At 47.1% G+C, this 19,547-nt stretch overlaps 1 protein-coding gene across 1 annotated transcript in view; it reads right to left on the minus strand.

The window, feature by feature from the left end:
- Positions 1-19,547, minus strand: part of dchs2 (dachsous cadherin-related 2) — a gene marked incomplete at both ends in the record, with an annotated part of 45,514 nt that overhangs the window by 11,099 nt on the left and 14,868 nt on the right. The window contains 12 exons of the mRNA XM_084155010.1: positions 114-328; positions 2,233-2,346; positions 2,699-3,559; positions 3,661-3,870; positions 6,099-6,233; positions 10,175-10,414; positions 11,170-12,040; positions 12,349-12,506; positions 12,839-12,938; positions 13,391-13,581; positions 15,593-16,660; positions 19,098-19,334. Of these exons, the coding sequence (XP_084011136.1) occupies positions 114-328; positions 2,233-2,346; positions 2,699-3,559; positions 3,661-3,870; positions 6,099-6,233; positions 10,175-10,414; positions 11,170-12,040; positions 12,349-12,506; positions 12,839-12,938; positions 13,391-13,581; positions 15,593-16,660; positions 19,098-19,334 (4,400 nt within the window). The remainder of the gene's footprint in view (positions 1-113; positions 329-2,232; positions 2,347-2,698; positions 3,560-3,660; positions 3,871-6,098; positions 6,234-10,174; positions 10,415-11,169; positions 12,041-12,348; positions 12,507-12,838; positions 12,939-13,390; positions 13,582-15,592; positions 16,661-19,097; positions 19,335-19,547) is intronic.

Below are 19,547 nucleotides of genomic sequence, written 5' to 3' on the forward strand. Positions count from 1 at the left end.
CAGATGCTCGTTGACACGCATGAGCAGTGTGGGTACAATGATTAAATAACATGTCAGCATGTTAGCTCAAAATGACAAAGTAACCACTCGATTGGCTGGCCCCCAATCCGTACCTGCATGACGTAGGTGTTGTGTACCTGGCCCTCCCACACGGCTGTGCGGTAGTAGCCCTGCTCGAAGGCCGGCGCATTGTCGTTGACATCCTGCAGCGTGACGGTGACCCGGCAGTGGGCCGTGCGCAGGGGGCCGCCGTCGGCCAGCACCACCAGGTGGACCTTCCGGTTGGCCTCGTAGTCCAGACTGGCCTGGTCCCACACTGTGATGTCACCTGGGAGAGGGAGAGGGTTGGGGAGAGAAAGAAAGCGAGAAATAGAGGGAACAGAACGATAGGGATTTAGCGAGCGAGCGAACAGAAAGAGAGACAGGAAAGTGGGAGGTGGGAAAAGAGAGATTGAGAGCGTGCGCGCAAACGAGAAAGATTGTATGATGATGTATGATAAAGAGAAAGTTCTGAGAATTCACAGGGTGTTATATTGCGCGTGCGTGTATTCTAGCACCATGTTGCATCCATGTTTTGCAGTTGTGCATTCAAAACATATGTACACATTCCAAAAACAACTTGATTCCTCTGTCTCCAAACAAGAATGTAATCTGGACTTTGATGTCCACCCCCCCCCCCCCCCTTCACTTCAGCCACACTGCATTTATAGGGGCTCAGGGAGAGTAATGAATCCATGCTGGTTAAGGCAAGCAGTCCATAATCCACAGCAAAGCCTGTGTATGCGTCCCACAAGGCACATTATTCCCTATTTAGTGCACTTCGTTTGACCAGAGCCCTATGGGCCCTGGTCAAAAGTAATGCACTACATAGGGAATAGGGTGCCATTTGGGACACAGCGCCTGTTTTCTGAACAGGGGGATATGGGAAAACAACCTCTTGACTGCTGTAGTAGACAATGCCTTCAATAATCCTAAAAAGGGATTTCCACACAATCATTCGGATAGCCACTCTAGCGTCGCCCTCATGTGGGTGCTAGTGTAGCATATGGGGATGTGCCTTAAGTGTCCCGCTTGCGTAACTTCATTCGCTAGCTTTTGAGGTGGCGCGATCGGCTAAGATGCTTGAGGGAGGACGGTCACGTGTGTTTGTGAGGCAGAGGTCCCGAGTTCGTGACAGGTATAGTTCGAATCGGGAGGAAGTGGTACTCGCTAAGCAGCGTGACGTGGTTTACACTAGCAAGCAGGCTAGGTAGTGCTAGGTATCTACAGCTAATCCATCCCTCTATTGTGGAATACCTGGTAACAGATTTCTTAAATTAAAATCACTTGGAGCTGATTTACCAACAATAAAACATTAACACCCACGGGCCAAATTCGGCCCGCCAGTTGGGGAACCCTGCTATAGTGAGCTTCGATTGGTCAATAGCGTCACATAAAGTTCAGTTTTTTCCAACTTTGGTCATGCCCTGTTCACGCTCCCTCGCCCTTGCTCGCGTCGCCCAACGGTCCCCCCCACCCACTTCAGTTCTCTCCGTTGTTTCATCGCCCCCAATGTGTTATGTGGAAATGAACTGGAGAGAGAGAGCGAGAGAGAGATGGATGGGGAGAGAGAGGTGGTAGAGAGAAAGTAAGAGAGAGAGAAAGAGAAAGAGAAAAAGAAAGAGATGGCGAGAGAGGCGGTCCAAGAGGATTGAGAGGCTAGCTGCGCTAATTGGAATAAAGTCTTGTTTGGGAAAGGGATCTGAGGAGTCTGGAATGTCGGGGTTATTAGCCTGGATGGAGAAGCGGAAAACTAGACAGACTGATGCAGGGATGGATGGGCGGAGGTTCTGGCTTCGGTGTGAGCCTGGCGTCGAAAAACGACCCGAAAAACGAACAAGGAAGAAAAGAGAGGCATGTTTGAAGTTCCTGCTGCAGGCAATTAATGAAAGCATCCTAGCTGGCTTATGCCAACCAGCACACTGGAGCCTAAATTATGTCTATGGCTCCAGCTTCACAGAAGTGTTTTGGAGAGGAGAACAAGTTATTTTAGGGGTTTAATGTACTTATTGAAGATTAGGACAGTGAATAGGAGACAGAAAAGGTGGGAGAGAGATTGTGAATCAAAAAAGGTACTTGGCCGGATTTAAACCCATGCTGACTCTGGTATACATGTGTGCCGGGGATGGTGGCACTAACCACTGGACCACACAATAAATATATTTTTTTGTATGGGTAAGGTTCAATTCATACCTGTGTGTCGGTTGATGGCGAAGGCTCTGTTCTCGTTGTTGTTGAAAATGCTGTATTCGATTCGCCGCCCGTCGTCGGTTCGGTCGTGGGCCACCACGTTTCCCACCCACGAGCCTGGAAGGGAAAGGAGAAGGTGGAAAAATGGAAGATAAGTCTCAACAGCTTTTAGTCCTCACTTGAACTCAAAGGGTTTGAGACCCTCATAATAGAGTGACGCCAGTAAAGAGTTTGGATAAAGTATTGAACATACACAGCAGACTTAAGCATTTGATTGAGCCTGACTGAAGCGCCAGATGGGCTCGGTTTCCATTTAAGACTATTCTATTGATTCCATTGCAGCAGTCAAGTTCAATCAAGCACGTATTTGATAGAAAACAAATACTAGTTGAAACCAGGTCTGGTACATATCAATGCACTTGTCTTAAATAGTTGTTAATATACTGATATTAGAGCAGTTTTTCCGTACCAGTTTTGCTGTTTTCCACCACGACTGCTTCGTAGAGCGTCTCAGTGAAGCGCAGTGGCTCGTCCTCTCCCTTCAAGTGAATAAGGACCAGGCAGGTAGAGGTGAGAGCTGGCCTCCCCTGGTCTGCAGCCAACACCTGCAGCTTAGCACCCAAGAAACTCGGACTAATGGACGTATTCAACCGTATATCTCCCGATTTGCCGTTGATGGTGAAAAAAGGGTTGTTTTCCGGCAAGCTAAACCACACAGTCCCGTTCTCGCCACGGTCGCCGTCCACTGCCGTCACCGTGGCGACAATCTTATTTGGGATCGTCTCCACAGCGACCCAGCCGACGACGGGGTTCTCCGCGCAGACGGGCGCGTTGTCGTTGGCGTCCTCCACCTGCACGGTAACCGCGGTGGCGGTGCTCCGTGGACCTCTGGCACAGCTGTCGGTAGCCACGGCCCTGAAGGTGTACTGAGCGCGGCTCTCCCTGTCCAAGGGCCGGGTGGTCCGAACCACGCCCGTGGCGGGCTCTACCGAGAAGGCCCCCAGGATGTCCTCGCCCAGAGAGAATGTCACCTCGCCGTTGGGGCCTTGGTCCGGGTCGCGGGCCTCCAGACGCAGCACCTCTGCCCCTGCGGGGAGCCCCTCAGCCAAGGAAGCGCGGTAACTCTTGCGGGTGAACAAGGGACTGTTGTCATTCTGGTCCAGTAGGAGCACCAGGAGCTGGGTGGAGGAACTGAGGGGGGAGGGTTGGCCGCCGTCGCTGGCCTGGATGCAGAGGGTGTAGCTGGGCCGCTCCTCCCGGTCGAGGGCTCGTGTGGTGCTGACTGTGCCCGTGGTGGCGTGGATGGTGAAACGCCCGCCGTAGTCCTCGCCTGGAGGGATAAGTAAATACACTCCGGTTAGATTAAATCTTGTTGAAACCACCAAGTAATTTTCCACTGAAACACTGAGGTGCTCTATTTAGGAATCTCACCCTGTATGGAATAGGTTATGGTGCCGTTGGCTCCGTGGTCTGGGTCCGAGGCCTGGGATGTGTGGATGACCCCGGGGGGCAGGTTCTCTGGCAGGCTAAGCTGAAAGGAGGCCTGCATGAACTCGGGGACGTTGTCGTTGTCGTCCAGCACAGAGCAAAGCACCGTGGACGTGCTGGAGAGGGGCTGGACGCCGCTGTCGCGAGCCTGGACTGGGGAGGGGGACGAGGGTGGGGGTGATGCAGTGGGACAACAGGGAGAGGAAGTTGAGGGTTTAGGTCCTGTTTGAATAGGGTTGCAAGATTCCAGTAACGCCAATTCCTAGGTTTTCCAGAAATCCCACTTGGAAGATTCCCAGAATCAGGCGGGAACAAGAAGGAAATCCGGAATCCCCCTACCAGGATTTTTACAAAACGTAGAAATTTGGGGAAAGTTATATTCATTTTTCAACCCTTTGTTGTTTGAATATTGTTTAAACTTTCTTCCTTACATTTATTTAATCTTGGAGACCAATCCAGAGTGACATGCGATCAGTGCATTTGACAAAAGTAGATAAGATGGCCATATATCACGATCAATGCAAGTAAAGCCTTACTTGAGAATAGCCGCGGTTTGCTAGATAGATAGTTCTGTTAGCACTAGTGAGAATAGAAGAAAAATGCAACAGTGTGCCACCCCTCCTTGATGAGATAGCTGAACTAACACAGTTGTACAGGTGGGAGCAAGGCTTCCACTTTGTGGTTTTCACCGCTTCAGTCATTCGAATGCTTATAAACCGTTTTTCACAAACATCGGCACCTTCATGGATTTTTTCTTTATTTCATGAGTTCTACATTTTGTATCATTCACAGATTTAACAGACCGACAACTTATCATCGAAATAGACTATCCTTTGAAAGTCATAACTGAAGACGTACTTCTTTCACAGCTTCTCTCTACATTGTACCAACATCTTATACTGCCAACCCAACCCCCCCCCCCCGACCCCCCCCACCCCCCCAAAAAAAAAGAATGCTGATACGAAACTGTATTTTTTCAGGATTCATTTTCCCCCTTGTTTTCATCTGACCGTACCAATGGAAAATTGGCCCGACGTCTCTTGGTATTTCACAATCACCGGGTCGATTCTGGCACGGCTTCAAGACATCGCGGCTTTCCTGTGATTATATTCCCTTAGTAGATTTAAAATTGTTCAAACTCCGTCCCGACTGTACAAATATCGTCATATGCACATCTGAAACAGTTTATCACAAAATATTATTGCATATTTTGGATGTAATTGTATTCGCGTGAGGTGTGGTGGGGGAAAGCACACGAAAAATACCCTAGGCTGAGGAATAAAACAGTCTGTGGAACATGCGTATTCCCACAAAGCTGAGACTAAGTTCCAAATGGCACCCTATTCCCTATAAGCAGTGCACTATGTAGGGAATCAGGTGCCATTTGGGACGTACCCTTGTAACGTCTAGCCTTGCCTCTACATAAATCAAATCTGGTGAATAACGTTGCTTTCATAAAGTGGGTAGACCTCAAGTTCTTTATTACTCTGGCTGTGAACCATACAACAAGAAAGAGAGATTGAAAGCGTGAGAGTGTGGTGGTGAGATAGAGCGGAGGAGAGAGAGGAAGAGAGACAGCCTGAGAGAGGGAGAGAGGGAGCGAGAGAGAGAACGAGGAAGGAGTGAGCACAAGAAAGAGGGAGAATGAGAGAGAGGGCGCGATAGAGAAAGCGAGAGAACGCAACAAAGAGGGTGAGAGAGAAAGAGTGTTGAAAATATTCAATATCATTTATTAAGCTCTATGGTGGAAACAGATGTGACAAGCCAAGAGGTGTCCTAAATGAGAGAGGACTGCTGTACGGGATAACTGTCTCCACGTATAGCATGGTGTGGCTTTTAAATGGGGCTACAATTCCACTCTCTGGCTGATATCCCCAGATATGTCCGTCCCTAACACTGGCCATCGCTGAACTGCAATCCATCCTTATACAGTCTTCGGTGGAACTTTCTCACTGCAGAGAAACGATTAGGTAAATATCGACCAACTAAAGTGAGTGTGATTAATTATTTATGTCTCTGATACACTGATTCACTGTGTGTGTGTGTGTGTGTGTGTGTGTGTGTGTGTGTGTGTGTGAGATCGAGATGAGCATTGGTTGACTTACAAAATGCAGCATTACTGTTAGTTACAGTATATTTCTGTGGTCCCTTCATGGTAATGCAACAGTTGTTGAAAGGTGTAGTGCAACTTGAACTTTCCCAAAGACTCAAGGAACCAACCACAAGCAAGTGCACACAAATAAAAAAACACAATCATATTCTCAAGATTGACTCAATGCCTCCATTTACAAACAAGTACAAAGGACATCACTGCTACCTGAAATGAAAGTGACAGACTGCACCTTTAACGGTAATGAGTTGCTGTGTGTAATGTGTATAACCTCTGAGGGTGAACTGCTGGTACAGCTCCCTGTCCAGTTGGGAGGTGGTGCTGATCTCTCCATAGTGGGGGTCGATGGAGAAAAAGTCGTAGCCCGGTCCGGGCAACAGGCTATACCACACCGCAGCATTCTCTTCTGTTGTAGAGAGATAGATGGACAGTTAGTTACAGGTAGAGAGTACTGTTCACATCCAGCCGATATCAGATGCATGGTACACAAAAGAACATACTTTTTTTCAAATACTTTGAGCGTTTGCTTGAGCCTGCCTGGAGTGCCAGATAGGCAGGGTTTGGACTTTTAGTTCCATTGTGCCACGCAAGCTCAATCAAGCAGAAATTAAGTATTTTAAAGAAAACTATATTATTTGAACTTTGGTCCGACACACACACACGAAAACAGTACCAAGGTTGAGGGCATGTAGCCATGGCACCATCCGTCCAGCTCATGGTCTGAATCAAAGGCATTCAAAACAAGGACCATGTAATAAATAGGACATTGTTCAATAAATGGCAGGTATGCACATAAAAACTATCCATTTCAATATTAACAACCCTTGCTACAACTAGTCTAGTGCTCCAGCCTCCAACATTTCCCACCAAAACTCACTCATGCTTTCCATCAAAACCAATGAACTTCTTTTTTCTTCTCGCAATATGATTGATGATAACCCAGCAAATTCCACATGGCTCCTTTTAGACATCTTGGGCCGTGACCGAAATGGCATCCTATTCCCTTTATAGTGTACTACTTTTGACCAGACCAAAAGTACTGCCCTATATACGGAATAGGATGCCATTTCAGGTCAAAATAAGTGCACTACACCATATAGGGAATAGGGTGCCATTTGGGACACACCCTTGAAGTTTAAGGGCGCATTAATAAAAATTCCGCTCCGACGTCGCCGTTTAGCATCTCGTTAGGTCAGCCCACGTACGCGTCCCAAATGGCAGGGAATAAGGTGCCATTTGGGGCACAGACCATGTTTAGGGGCCTGTCTGGAGAGAAAGTGGTGTTTGGGACAGGGGCCTTATCTGATTCTCAGATTGAAACCATTGCTAACGGGGGTAAATCACCTCGAGATATGAGGAAAGAAAGAAAAAAAAAGAAGGAAAAGATTTGGCTAACCTTTACATGAGCCCCACCAAGTGCCGCAGTCTGATTGAATGCTAGTGGATCACACACACACACACCTTGAAATCTGCCCCCCCCCCCCACTCCCCCGCCCCAACATCACTCACTCCCCCGTTCGTCTCAGGCACAAAACGGATGAAAACGCTCCGAAACGGAGTGAAAACAGGTAGGTACTATCTGAACGTGTCCAATAGGAAACACTTGTCTTCCGTCGCAAATCGTTTTGCTACAGTGTGCCCTACTGAACACAACCCAGGTTGGTGGTTTCGAGGAAAAACAGGGAGAGGTGGCAGTAGGGAAAGTGCAGCTAGTAGAGTACTAAACAGACACACAGATTGATGTCCCTGACCTAGTCATAGCCCCCCCACCCCTCTCACCCCCGACAGACAGAGGTCAAGTGGTAGAGCAGCCCCATCAGGCACCAGCCAGCGCAGGTCTCCGCATGTGGTTCACATCACCACACACTTTCACGGGAGAAATCTAACTCAACCACTAATTGTCAGGGGTGACTGTGGGGTATATTCTCTTCCCTGTCTAGTGGGCCTGGTGATAGCTCCAGCAACTATGGAGGATACATAACCAGGCCAGCTTGGCTCAGTATTGCGAAAAGGTTATGAATGATCTAGTATGCTGAACATACAGTTGGCATGGGACTTCTCAAAAACACGAGCTGGACAGAACAATTCACAAACAACCCACAATGAATTAAAGCGCTACTATGACTAATTCCGATTTTTTTTTGTATAAAAAAAAACAAACGTTTTTCCTTGTGGGAACACATATTGAAAAACATCACATTTCTGCCAAACTATAAATTGTTCTATAAAGTGAAGGGTATTATTATGGGAGAAAAACAAGAAAAAATCTCAGTCAAGCAAAATGTCAGTGAAAGATTGACAACTTGGGGAGGGGGAAGAAAAAAGGAAATGTGAAATATGTAAACATGTAAAATTTTGTATTTTCCACCAATATTTTTATTTATTTATATCATTACCAAAAAATGTAAGAAGTACTGAACAACCAGTCTCTCCCTCTCCTCACAATTTCTCCACACCGAAGTGAGAGACAAAGATCAACAATCGGCGCAACAAAAACAACCTTCCTGCCATGTCAGTCAAAAAGAAAACGCTAATGAAAATCAAATAACACAATTCATTGTGGGAGAGATGGAGAGAGAGCGGCCATCGAGGCACGCCACAGATTCAGGCGAGTCCGGAGAGAGGTGATTGGAGAAGACAGATGAAAACTCAAGGCCTATTAGCACAGATGGTTGGGATTATGGACTCATGGTCGGTGGGACCTTTCACATCTCCTGGAGGGGGGGGGGGGTTTCTGTCTGCTTGCTTTTTTTGGACACTGTTCTCACCCCCAAGAATGTCTCACGCACACATACACCCACATAGACGCGCGCGGAGACACAGACATACACTCAGGCACACACCCCTCCCTCGCTTCACCTTCTTCCTCAACTTTCAATATTTGGGAGAGAAATGAAGAAAAGCGATCTGGGGGCCGGCGGGCTACGGAGGAGCAAAGTGTTAAAATAAACAGGGCCAACGTGTGGATGTGCAAAATTGATTAAGTTGGGGCGTGAGTGTAATTCGGTGCGATGTAAGCTTGAACTAGCCTGCGCAGAGAGAAAACAAACAGTAGAAGACGAGATCAGGGGAGCACTGCGGCGCTCCCTTCCTTTCAATCAAACCCAAAGGATGCGTCCCAAATAGCACCATGTTCCCTATATAGTGGACTACTTTTGACCTGGGCCCATAGGAAATATATGTAGGGAATAGGGTGCCATGGGCCCATAAGGCTCTGGTCAAAAGTAGTGCACTATGTGGAGAATAGGGTGCCATATGGGACGCAGACATAATGGAATGGGACAAATGGAGAAGTAGAAATTCTTGACCTGTCAGGCCTCTAGGGCTCTACTGAAAACTCACATATTGTCAGTTAATGGTGCCCCTGTCAGTGTGATATACTGGTGATTGACGTGAACCACGTATGGACACGGGGGCAGAGGAAAAATGGGGTGGGAATGGTAGACTTGTGGCTTTTCAGGGAACAAGGTCACCCCATAGTTGCACCTGCTAAACTGTTATTTGAGATAGTAGAAAAGACACAGGAATCCCAAATGTTTCCATAAGCTATAGATATGTCATATCAAAAAGAATTCCCCTTAATATTCTACCATTGGACAGTGAACAGTTAGAGAGCAACATAAGAATCAAATGTTAGTATAAAAAGTGTCCCAAACCGCAAACCATAGCCAACTTGTTTATTTTACCAAATGCAATTTTATGGTCAGGATTTTGGGTTAGAAGGGATAATCAGCAGTGTTTGTTGACCACTATATTGCGGGACAGATCGGACTCAGCACAACCACAGTAAGATAGGGTCTCTCAAAGCAGAATTCATATGCTTATGCTGCCACCTAGAGGCTAAACTGTATTGTGACCACCGTGTACATCTAAACTGTGGATGGGTTTGTCTACAATGAGTGATGTGGGCTCAATGTTATCTAGAGTATTATTCTGCCCATGGTTCTCTTTGTCCTGACCACCCTGAGGTTGAGGGTTTGATCCCCGGTCGATTCATAAAAACTCTAAAAACGGGACCTGATGCCTCTGCGCTTGGCACTCCGCAGTAAGGAGATGGATTGGGGGTAAGGGAGTAAGGCCATGTGATCTCCAGGGGGGGTACTTTTACACCAAACTGCCTCATGCTACAGGAACAGGAGAGGCTCCTTCCCTATGGACCATTTTGGCTCGGACAAGGCTTACTTCTTACTTTGAGATGAGGCGCTAGCTAGTGCTCCAACAAATAATTGAAGCACTGAAAATGGAGAGGAAACTGTGCAACTTAATGTTTTTCTACTCTGTATTCTCCATCTGAACAATAAAACACAATTTGAAAAAAAAAAGTACAGTATCCAGAGTGGTACGTACCGGAGTCCTTATCTGTGGCGGACACAGTGACCACGCTCTCCCCAGGCTCTCTGTTCTCGGCAACGCTGGCTGTGTAGACGTCCTGCTGGAACAGGGGAGGCTGGTCGTTCACATCCCCCACCTCCAGCCTCAGGGTCTGGGTAGAGGAGAGGGAGGGGAGCCCCTGGTCCGAGGCCTGGATGGTCAGGGAGTGGGAGGTCTGGAGCTCGTAGTCCAGAGGGGATGCTAGGTACAGCAGACCTATGGGGGGAGAAGAGGAGAGTTGAGACTGGTGTACTGTGGCAGTGTTCCCATGCCATTGTATTGACAGGGCAGGCCCCTACCTGGCTCTGCTACCCCCCCCACCTAAAGACATTCAGTGTGTCTGAAGGGATCAGTTTGAGCAAAGTAAGGCACAGAATCTAATCATGATCACATAATGAGTAGTTATGCAAAGTGATTTGTAGATCAGTGATTCATTTGACAATTTTGATGCCAGAGGATATGGATGTTTGCCTGGCTACCCAGACTCCTTGCTCCTGCCAAACGCTACGCCCAAGGACTTTCGTTTTATTCTTCGCAATGAGTCTGGATCTGAGTACCTCCCAGACCCTTCACCGAATGCAAACACATTCAGCGCCGTATGATTGGTCCAGACACCAATTTGGTTGGTTGGGCCAGAGCACACGTGGGTAAAGCGGCGGTTTGAAAATTCATCATTGGCTTTGATACTCTGATTGGTTAGAGACAATCCAATCGCTGAGGACTTTTTGTACAACGCCCCTTGTCACCACAAACAACTTCATTGATGGCAGTCTCAGACTAAAGTATGTAGCGAATGAAAGAGCAAGTGGAATAATTGTATTGTGAATCATCAGGCTACCTGGATGCTTTGGGGGCCTTTGTGCTCCTCCTGGAAGTTAAACTATGGAAAGACCGTAGTGAGGTAAAGGACTCCTCATACATTTTACAGAATCATAATTTCGTCACTCATCAAAATACTACCAAGAGCATACCTGTTTTCTCCTCCAAAGTAAAGAACCCTTCCTTGTTCCCAGAGACAAGACAATAGGTGACCTGGCCGCTTTCACCCACATCATCATCCACGCCCACCACACGATGCACCAGGCTCCCCACCTCCGTGTCCTCCATCACAAGGGCCGTGTCCTGGGAGACAAACGCCGGACGGTTGTCATTCACGTCCAGCAGGAACACCTGAGCGGTCACAGTCGCAAACTTCCGGTCGGCCTCCCTCGATGCCTGGTCGGTGGCGGTGACCATGAACGTGAAGCTCGCGGTCCTCTCGCGGTCCAGGGGAGCGGTCGTGGTGAGGGTGCCGGTGAGCGGGTGGATGCAGAAAGGAAATGAAGATGTTGCGGACGACAATGATGACCCTCCTGACATGCCCAGCTCAGGGTCAAAGGTCAATGAGTAACGCACGCCGCTGTTGGCCAGGCTCCCGTCGCCATCTTTGGCGTTGAAGGCGAACACACGCGTTCCAACTTCTACGTCCTCCAGCAACCCAAACATGACCACCTCGCAGGGGAACCAGGGCACGTGGTCGTTCACGTCCTCCACCGCTACGCTCACAAATGCTGTTACGTTCGTCCCGGGTCCCGTGGCGTCCTCGCCATGGACAACCAGAAAGTAGAGTGACGTAGACTCGTAGTCCAGCGGCTGGTTGAGGTACAGGTCGCCGGACGAGCTGTCCAGGCCGAAGTGAAGGACCCCGTCGCCCTCGGCGATGGAGTAACGCAGCCTGCCATTGGTTGTTGGGGAGAGGTGGACGGAGCCGATGACAGTGCCGGGTTTGGTGTCCTCCCTCACAGAGAAGTGTCGCACGCTTTGGGGGTGGGTGCCGCCGTGTTGTTTCTCTGCAGCCTGAACCTAGAAATGGGTTGAATTCAACTTCAATTCAAACCGTTACATTTCTAATTGCCAATGCAGACTCTAGTATTGCAAATCATGTTACAAATGCTACTAATTATTGAAATTACACTAGAATTCCAAACCATCTACAGTAATCATCAGTTGTCTCTATTACATATTATAAGATAATGTATCTTAATTGCATGATACCCTGGATAAGAGCAACTGCTAAAGGTAAATGACAAACATGTAAAGGCATGTCATAGTAGTACTCAGTGAGAACTGGGCCAATATCAATCCCATTATGCAAAAAGAGGTCAGGGCACCTGGAGGTGAATGACGGCTGTCTCCTCTAGGGGGCCAGCTCCGTTGTCGGTGGCAACCACTGTCAGGGTGTATTGGGTTATGGCGTTCTGGGTGAATAGCTCCGTGGTCCGTATGTCTCCACTCTGACTGTCTATCTCAAAGTGGCCCTGTTCCTCATCTGAGAGAGAGACCGAAAGAAAGGAGAGCGAGAGACAGAGAGGAAAACTACATGAAGTGAGAACAACACATCATACAGACATAGATAAAGATGATATGGTGCTCATCTTCATTATTTTGGATTGATGGGCATAGCTGGATCTACACAATGGCCTGGAATGAGGGCAACATAAGACCAACTTTTAGCTCTAAAAACATGAACCCTAAAGATAAGATTTAGGTTAGTTCCTTAACTTTGATTTTGTGATGAACTGTCCCTTTAAGTCAAATGGTATGCGAGTAAGACCAATTCAAATATGTAAAACATTCTGTGTTAACATTTGAAAACATTACCTGTCGTCAGAGAAAACCTGACTGTTGCATTTTCTCCTGCATCGAGGTCTTTGGCAAACATGGTGGTCACCAATGAGCCTGTGGGGAGGCCTGCCCAAACCTAAAATAACACCACAAGAGAATGAATGAACAAAACAAGTGCATTTTAACATTAAACCATGTTACTAAAAAGATGTACATGCTACTGCATGCATAATTAATTACATTCATAATAATGGGTCATACTAAAATACCATGTAGATACCGTACCGATGACATGCAGTCAGTCACATTGAATGTTTTGGGTTAGTTTCTGTGAAGTCACGTGTACTATGTAGTAATAGTAACTTATTTCTTTATCACATTTAAAAATTCTAATTTCCGTCAGTTTCTTATCTGCAGTTACCTTGTACAATAATAATAATATTATCACAGCCATTTATAGTCCAACAAAATCTTACATTCTAACTAATATTAAGTGTCAATACGTGTTTTAGCTCATGTGACGTGCTGACTGGTGAAAATGTGTGTGTGTGTGTGTGTGTGTGTGTGTGTCTCTCTCTCTCTCTCTACCTGGACGTTGAGCTCCTTGCCGGCAGCGGGCAGGTGGGTGAACTGGGGTGGGTTGTCGTTGATGTCGGTGACCAGGATGTGAACGGTGGCAGTGGCATTGAGGCGGGGCTGGCCCTGGTCCGTCACCATCACTTTCAGGGTGTGCCCAGCATGCTGCTCCCGGTCCAGAGACACCCAGTTGATTATCTCACCTGGGAGAGAGGGATGGAGAAGAGAGCGAGAAAGCATTAGTGTTATAAATAATAATTTGGTGATGTGTTTTTTGCATATCCCAACTCCCCCCAGTCATGGCCAGGGTCTGCCATTATCAATGGCGATGCTGGAGCAATTTGGGTTAAGTCCCTTGCTCAACAGATTTTTCACCTGGTTGTCTTGGGGATTTGAACAAGCGACCTGTCGGTTCGCAGCCTAACGCTCTAACCACTAGGCTACCTGCCACACCATTAACATAGATAGGGTAGGTATTGAGTAAGGAAATGTCTGAGTATTTGTAATCTTGTATGAGATTCTTAAAGCTGGATGACGCTGGGCCAATGGGTGTCCCGGTCATGGATCGAACTCGGGTCTGTAGTGATGCCTCAAGCACTGCGATGCAGTGCCTTAGACCGCTGTGCCACATGGGAGGCCCGTAACAGACTCATTTTGAGCCAGCTACTTGTTCCAAAGTCATAAACTATCTATTGAAATAATGGTGTGCCTTCCTAGCGCATGGAGTGCCATAGAAAAACACTAAGCACAGCTTTGCCACTGCCATGGTTTCACCATTACTTTACTGAAAACCATGCATCTCTACCTAGCCCAAACCGTTAGTGGGAAAACAATCTTATAATATATGCCATTTAGCAGATGCTTTTATAGAAAGCGACTTACAGTTATGAGTGCATACATGAAAGAAAGTTGATTAGAACAGGAGAGTGCATCTGAGGAAGTGTTTATCAAATATTTCCCTCAACATTTCTATGGTCGGATTTTGGCTTGGCTACTTTGAAGCAAGGTCAGAGATGCCTCATAATATGAAGTACAACATCCAGGGTTCAAACCATTTCAAACAAGGAACAGGAAATTGATAGCGATGCTAACGATAGGCCTAACCGTCTTCTGGTAGATGGCGGCTTTCCCAAAAACCTTCTCAATTAAATGTTAACTAGCTACAAAGTAGCCTATGCCTACCTGACACGGAGGATATCCTGATTATTTGCATAAATCCAATGGGCATTTGCTTTGCAAACTCCATCTCATGCGTGTTTCAGAAACACCACTAACCAAACACTACTAGGTGCCTGCACACTTAAATTAAAGGGTTACTACACTCATAAATAAAACATTTCATTTTTTGCAGACCTCAAAAGTGGTGTCCTAATGTGGTGTGGACTTAGAAAAATTGAGTGAAAATCTAAATAAATACAAAAATGACCCCTGTGAATTTCTGGCTCAGTTAACAACCCCATTTACAGTGCTTCAGAAAGTATTCACACCCCTTATCTAAGTAACTTCAAACCAAGTCATCAAGTTTGAAATGTTCACTCAGCATTCAAAGCATCCTGAATACATCCCTTACCTTGAATAAATCCAATAGGCCTAATACGATTTTTGTGGAACTGCATGAAATTTGCTTTAAAACTGGAGATTTCACCTTAAATATTATAATGCACTTTTAAAATCATTACCGCAACACAATACCACAATTCTGCATTTAGAGAGAGACATCTAAAACAGACTGCTCCATTAGACAGGTGCCTTTTAGACTAATCCATTACCGTGGATACAGGTAAATGTGGGTACATGTACGCTCATCATAGTCCTGAGAATTTAGCTGTGGATTTGGGGTGAAATTAAGGTATTAGTGGTCCAGAGGCCACCAAATTTGATTTCATACTAGACAGCCCGGACCGCCATGGCAGGCTACTCTTTCAATTTGGCTGGCTAATCCATATTCTACAGTTTAATGCCACTTCTCTCTCTCCTATCCTAATCTTAAATAGGGATATCTATGATCACCCTGCCCAGTTTGAAATGCTGTAAAAATGCATCCTTCCCTGCTCCATTCCTTGGAGAAATAAATCACAAATCTAACATTAATGGATTGGTGAAATCAAGGGTCCCACTTCATAGCTTTAACACATCCAGCCATGTCAGATCAGGAATTACTTCAATGAAGGGATGAAAGCAAGTATGCACAAGTCTTTGGAAAGGGCCTCTTACCTGTTTTGGTGTTGATGCGGAAGTGTTTCCCGTCCGACAGCAGGATGTAGGACAGCTGCGCGTTCTTCCTGGAGTCTCGGTCGACTGCCTGCACCGTCCCCACCAGGCCCTGGGGCGAAGGCCCCTCTTGGACCGTGAAGAAGTAGGTCTGGCTGGTGAACACTGGTGCATTGTCATTCTCATCTAGGACGAGCACGATAACATTGGCTGTAGCGGTGGTGTTAGCCATAGCTAGTGTTGTTTCGTCTTTAACAGTGGCAAGGACTTTGAAGCGAAACATGGGCTCTGTTTCATAGTCAAGATTTTGGGAGAGAAAGAGCCACCCACTCTCGGGGTGGATTCGGAGAGGCGGAGGGGGAAAGTCTGGGTCGGGCTCCAGGGAGTAGGAGAGGCCTTGATTGGGTTTGGACCCCTGTTGATGGCTGCTGCTTCCTCGGCTTCGATGTGCCCTCACCTGGATGACCCGGGTGTCTATTTGGGTGCCCTCGCCCATTTCCACCTGGTAGACTAGTGTCTCGAAGGCCAGGGTGTCTTCAGTGGCACTGCGCGCCACGTTGACTGTGAGCATCAGCGTGGCAGTGAGCGAAGGTTCGCCCATGTCCTTCGCCAGAATTTCAAAGGTGTACTTTGGTCGCGGGTCCCGAGAGAAGCTTTGGTTTAAGTACACTGTACCGAGGTCGGCATCCACATAAAATGGCATACTTCCCCTAGCACTACCACGTGACAGGAAATACCGCACCCTCCCATTTGCGGCGCTGTCTGCGTCGTGGGCATGGGCTATGAACAGAACCGTTCCGGGAGGCGTGTTTTGGGACAAGGCGACGGTGTCTGTCATTTTGGGGAAGACGGGCGCGTTGTCGTTGACGTCAGCGATGGTGACGTTGACCTGGGTGCTGCTGTAGATGGGCGAGGCGGTGCCCGCGTGGCACTGGAGCACCAGGAGGGCGTAGGGCTGGGACTCGTGGTCCAGCGGGCGGCTGGTGCTGATCAGGCCCGAACTGGAGTGGACAGAGAACAGACCGTGGGGGTCCCCCGACGAGATGCGGTACGACAACGAGTCCACCGAGTCTGGGATGACAAGAAAAACATTTATGGATGGTTGGATGGATATAAAACTAGGACCCACAATATCAGGTATTTTTGGCTGACCTGTATAATTGTTCCTATTTAGTCAATCAATGAACATAATTGATAGCTCATCGAGCAACCGATTAAACTTTCACAAAATGTGACCCCCCCCCCCCACCCCGCTTGTTTTAACAGTAACTACACCCTAACAGCCAGAGAGAATAGTAAAGCTTCGAGGGGGGCTTAAGGGGGGAGGGGGGCTTTCCCTCCCCTCCCTCAAAGGAGACATTCTTGATGTTTCACAGTTTTAACTCCAAGGGGTTAATCTGTTAACCAACGAGACAACCTTAAATGACTGTCTACTGCTGAAGAAAGGCTTAGCCGTTTAGACACAATGAAAGGAGTGACATAGCTCTGGTCCAGGGCGTTAGTGCGGCGCTTGCTAACGCTGAGCCTTCAGTGTTAGCAAGCCACACTAACGCCTTGGACCAGAGCTAGGAGTGACACTGCTCTGAGTGGCCAGTAACGGGATAATCCAGGGAAATCTGAACGTGGGGAACTCTCCACAGTACATGAATCCCCAAAGGAATTCCTCCTGGAAAAAGTACAGGTCTTATTGAAAGCTAGTTCACTTGGATGATTGAAGATCAGGGCTCGTATTCATAAAGCATCTCAGAGTAGGATCAGTTTTACCTTTGAGATCATAATCAATAACATAACAAGGACAGGGGGGAACTGATAGAACTCCTACTCAGACGCTTTCTGAATATGGGCCGTTGTCAGCTACCCATGTACAGCTAAATGATAAGAGGTGACAAACACGTCACGTGAGTAAATCCACTAACAGACTTACACACCTGCTTAGCAGACAACTCAAAACAAGGTAGAACACAGTAAAGGGTAATAACAGAAACACATAAGCCCCACAACATTTCTACATTCAATATGATCAAAATATCCCTGTATTTATATTTTTAATAGCAAGGTGTTGTGAGCCATTGGTGGTGAGAAGTTAACAGGAGGCTAAAACAAATTCTCACAGAGATGTAGCCTACTACTATATATCTCGACATAATACTGAACATTGTGTCACAATCATTTGCCCATTCACCTATGGCCCTAGCAGGTGCTGAGGAGCACCAAAGCCTGCCAAATCCCCTTTGTGTGATCATCCAGGAGGGAGAGACTTACACCCCCCAACTCCCCTGCCTCCCACCAACCCTGGCAGGCGGCCTGCTCCACAGCCTTTTGCTCAGGACTCACCTAAGCGCTCCGGGGTGAAGTTTCCCCTAGATACAGATATATGATGAGCTTCCCCTCCCCCAATCCTAACCTTAACCATTAGGTGGGGAAAATGCTAAACTGACCGAGATTAGCGTCTAAGAGCAACTTCACCCTACATCCACCTCAGCTGACAACTGCACTAAGCCTTGTCAGGAAGAAGAGGGACAGTTCAAAAAGGGAGTGACAGAAGTCTGTCACTTTAACGGACAAAACAAACAAGTCATGAATTACTTACACCTACTAGCGACTGTGCCACTTGACACTTTTCGCATCTGAAAGGATTGGATAGGTGTAAGCAACATGGTGGAACTGCACCTAGTCTTCCAGTGGTCAAGAAAGAGCCATTACCATCTAGCTTACACTGATCTTATTCTTTCAGATCTATGAAATCTATGGGTAGGGATAGGGGCTGGTGTTTAGGTATTTGTCATACAACCCACGCTATCCAGCAGTAATACAGAATTTCCAAAGCCAAAATATAAGGACTCAATAGAAATCTACAGGTAACTGCAAAAATAATGGAAACACTTGAGTAAATGGGGGTTCTGTTATGGTGTGGGGTGCATTTGCCTGGCATGGTTTAGGTCCACTCAAACCTTTAGAGGGCAAGGGAAATGCCAGTAAATAAACAGCCATTCTGAGTAATCACCTTCAACTTATGGTGAATCATTTCTATCCTGATTGAAGTGGATGGCAATGCCCCCATCCACAGGACACAAGTGGTTGCTGAATGGTTTAATTAACATAAAAACTGATGTAAACCATATTCCATGGCCGTCTCAGTCACCAGATCTCAACCCAATTGAACACTTATGGGAGATTCTGGAGCGGCGCCTGAGACAGTGTTTTCCAACATCAACAAAACACCAAATTATGGAATTTCTTGTAGAAGAATAGTGTCGCATCCTTCCAATAGAGTTCCAGACACTTGTAGAATCTATGCCAAGGCGCATTGAAGCTGTTCTGGCGGCTGGTGGTGGCCCAACGCCCTTTTAAAGGCACTATGTTGGCGTTTCCATTATTTTGGCAGTTACCTGTATATGAAACTATAAGGGCATGCATGTACTCACTTAAATTACTAAAATTAGAAAATAGCAACCCGCACAATAAGAGCCCAATCAACATCTCTAACACCTGTCTATCCACTACTCACTGGCAGGGTTGAGGGCCTCCACGATGCCCACCGGGGTGCCAGGCAGGGTGTTCTCGGGCACGGTGAAAGCATAGCGTGACCTCTGAAAGACTGCTGGGGCCTGGGCACTGCGCAGGACGTTCACCGTGACCTCCGCGGGTCGGGCCGACGTCACGCCCTCACCGTCCTGGGCGGTAATAGCCAGCTTGACGCTCGCAGTGCCAAGGTGGGTCAGTGTGGAGGTCAGGTAGACCACACCTGTAGAGGCAAAAGGATGAGAACGGTCAACATGTTCGACTTTTTGTTCAAATAGAGGAAAATCAATAGCTAGAGTTTCATTTGTCATTTTGTAAATTGGAGAAATATAATAATTCAAATCAACATTTCTATTTCTTTATTAATTAAATCAGGGGTATGAACCTATATTAAACATGTTGCCATGGTAGGGAAGGATTATTCACATCATGATTG

Source organism: Coregonus lavaretus (assembly GCF_964263955.1).
Source record: "Coregonus lavaretus genome assembly, chromosome: 38".
In the NCBI taxonomy this organism is placed as follows: domain Eukaryota; kingdom Metazoa; phylum Chordata; class Actinopteri; order Salmoniformes; family Salmonidae; genus Coregonus; species Coregonus lavaretus.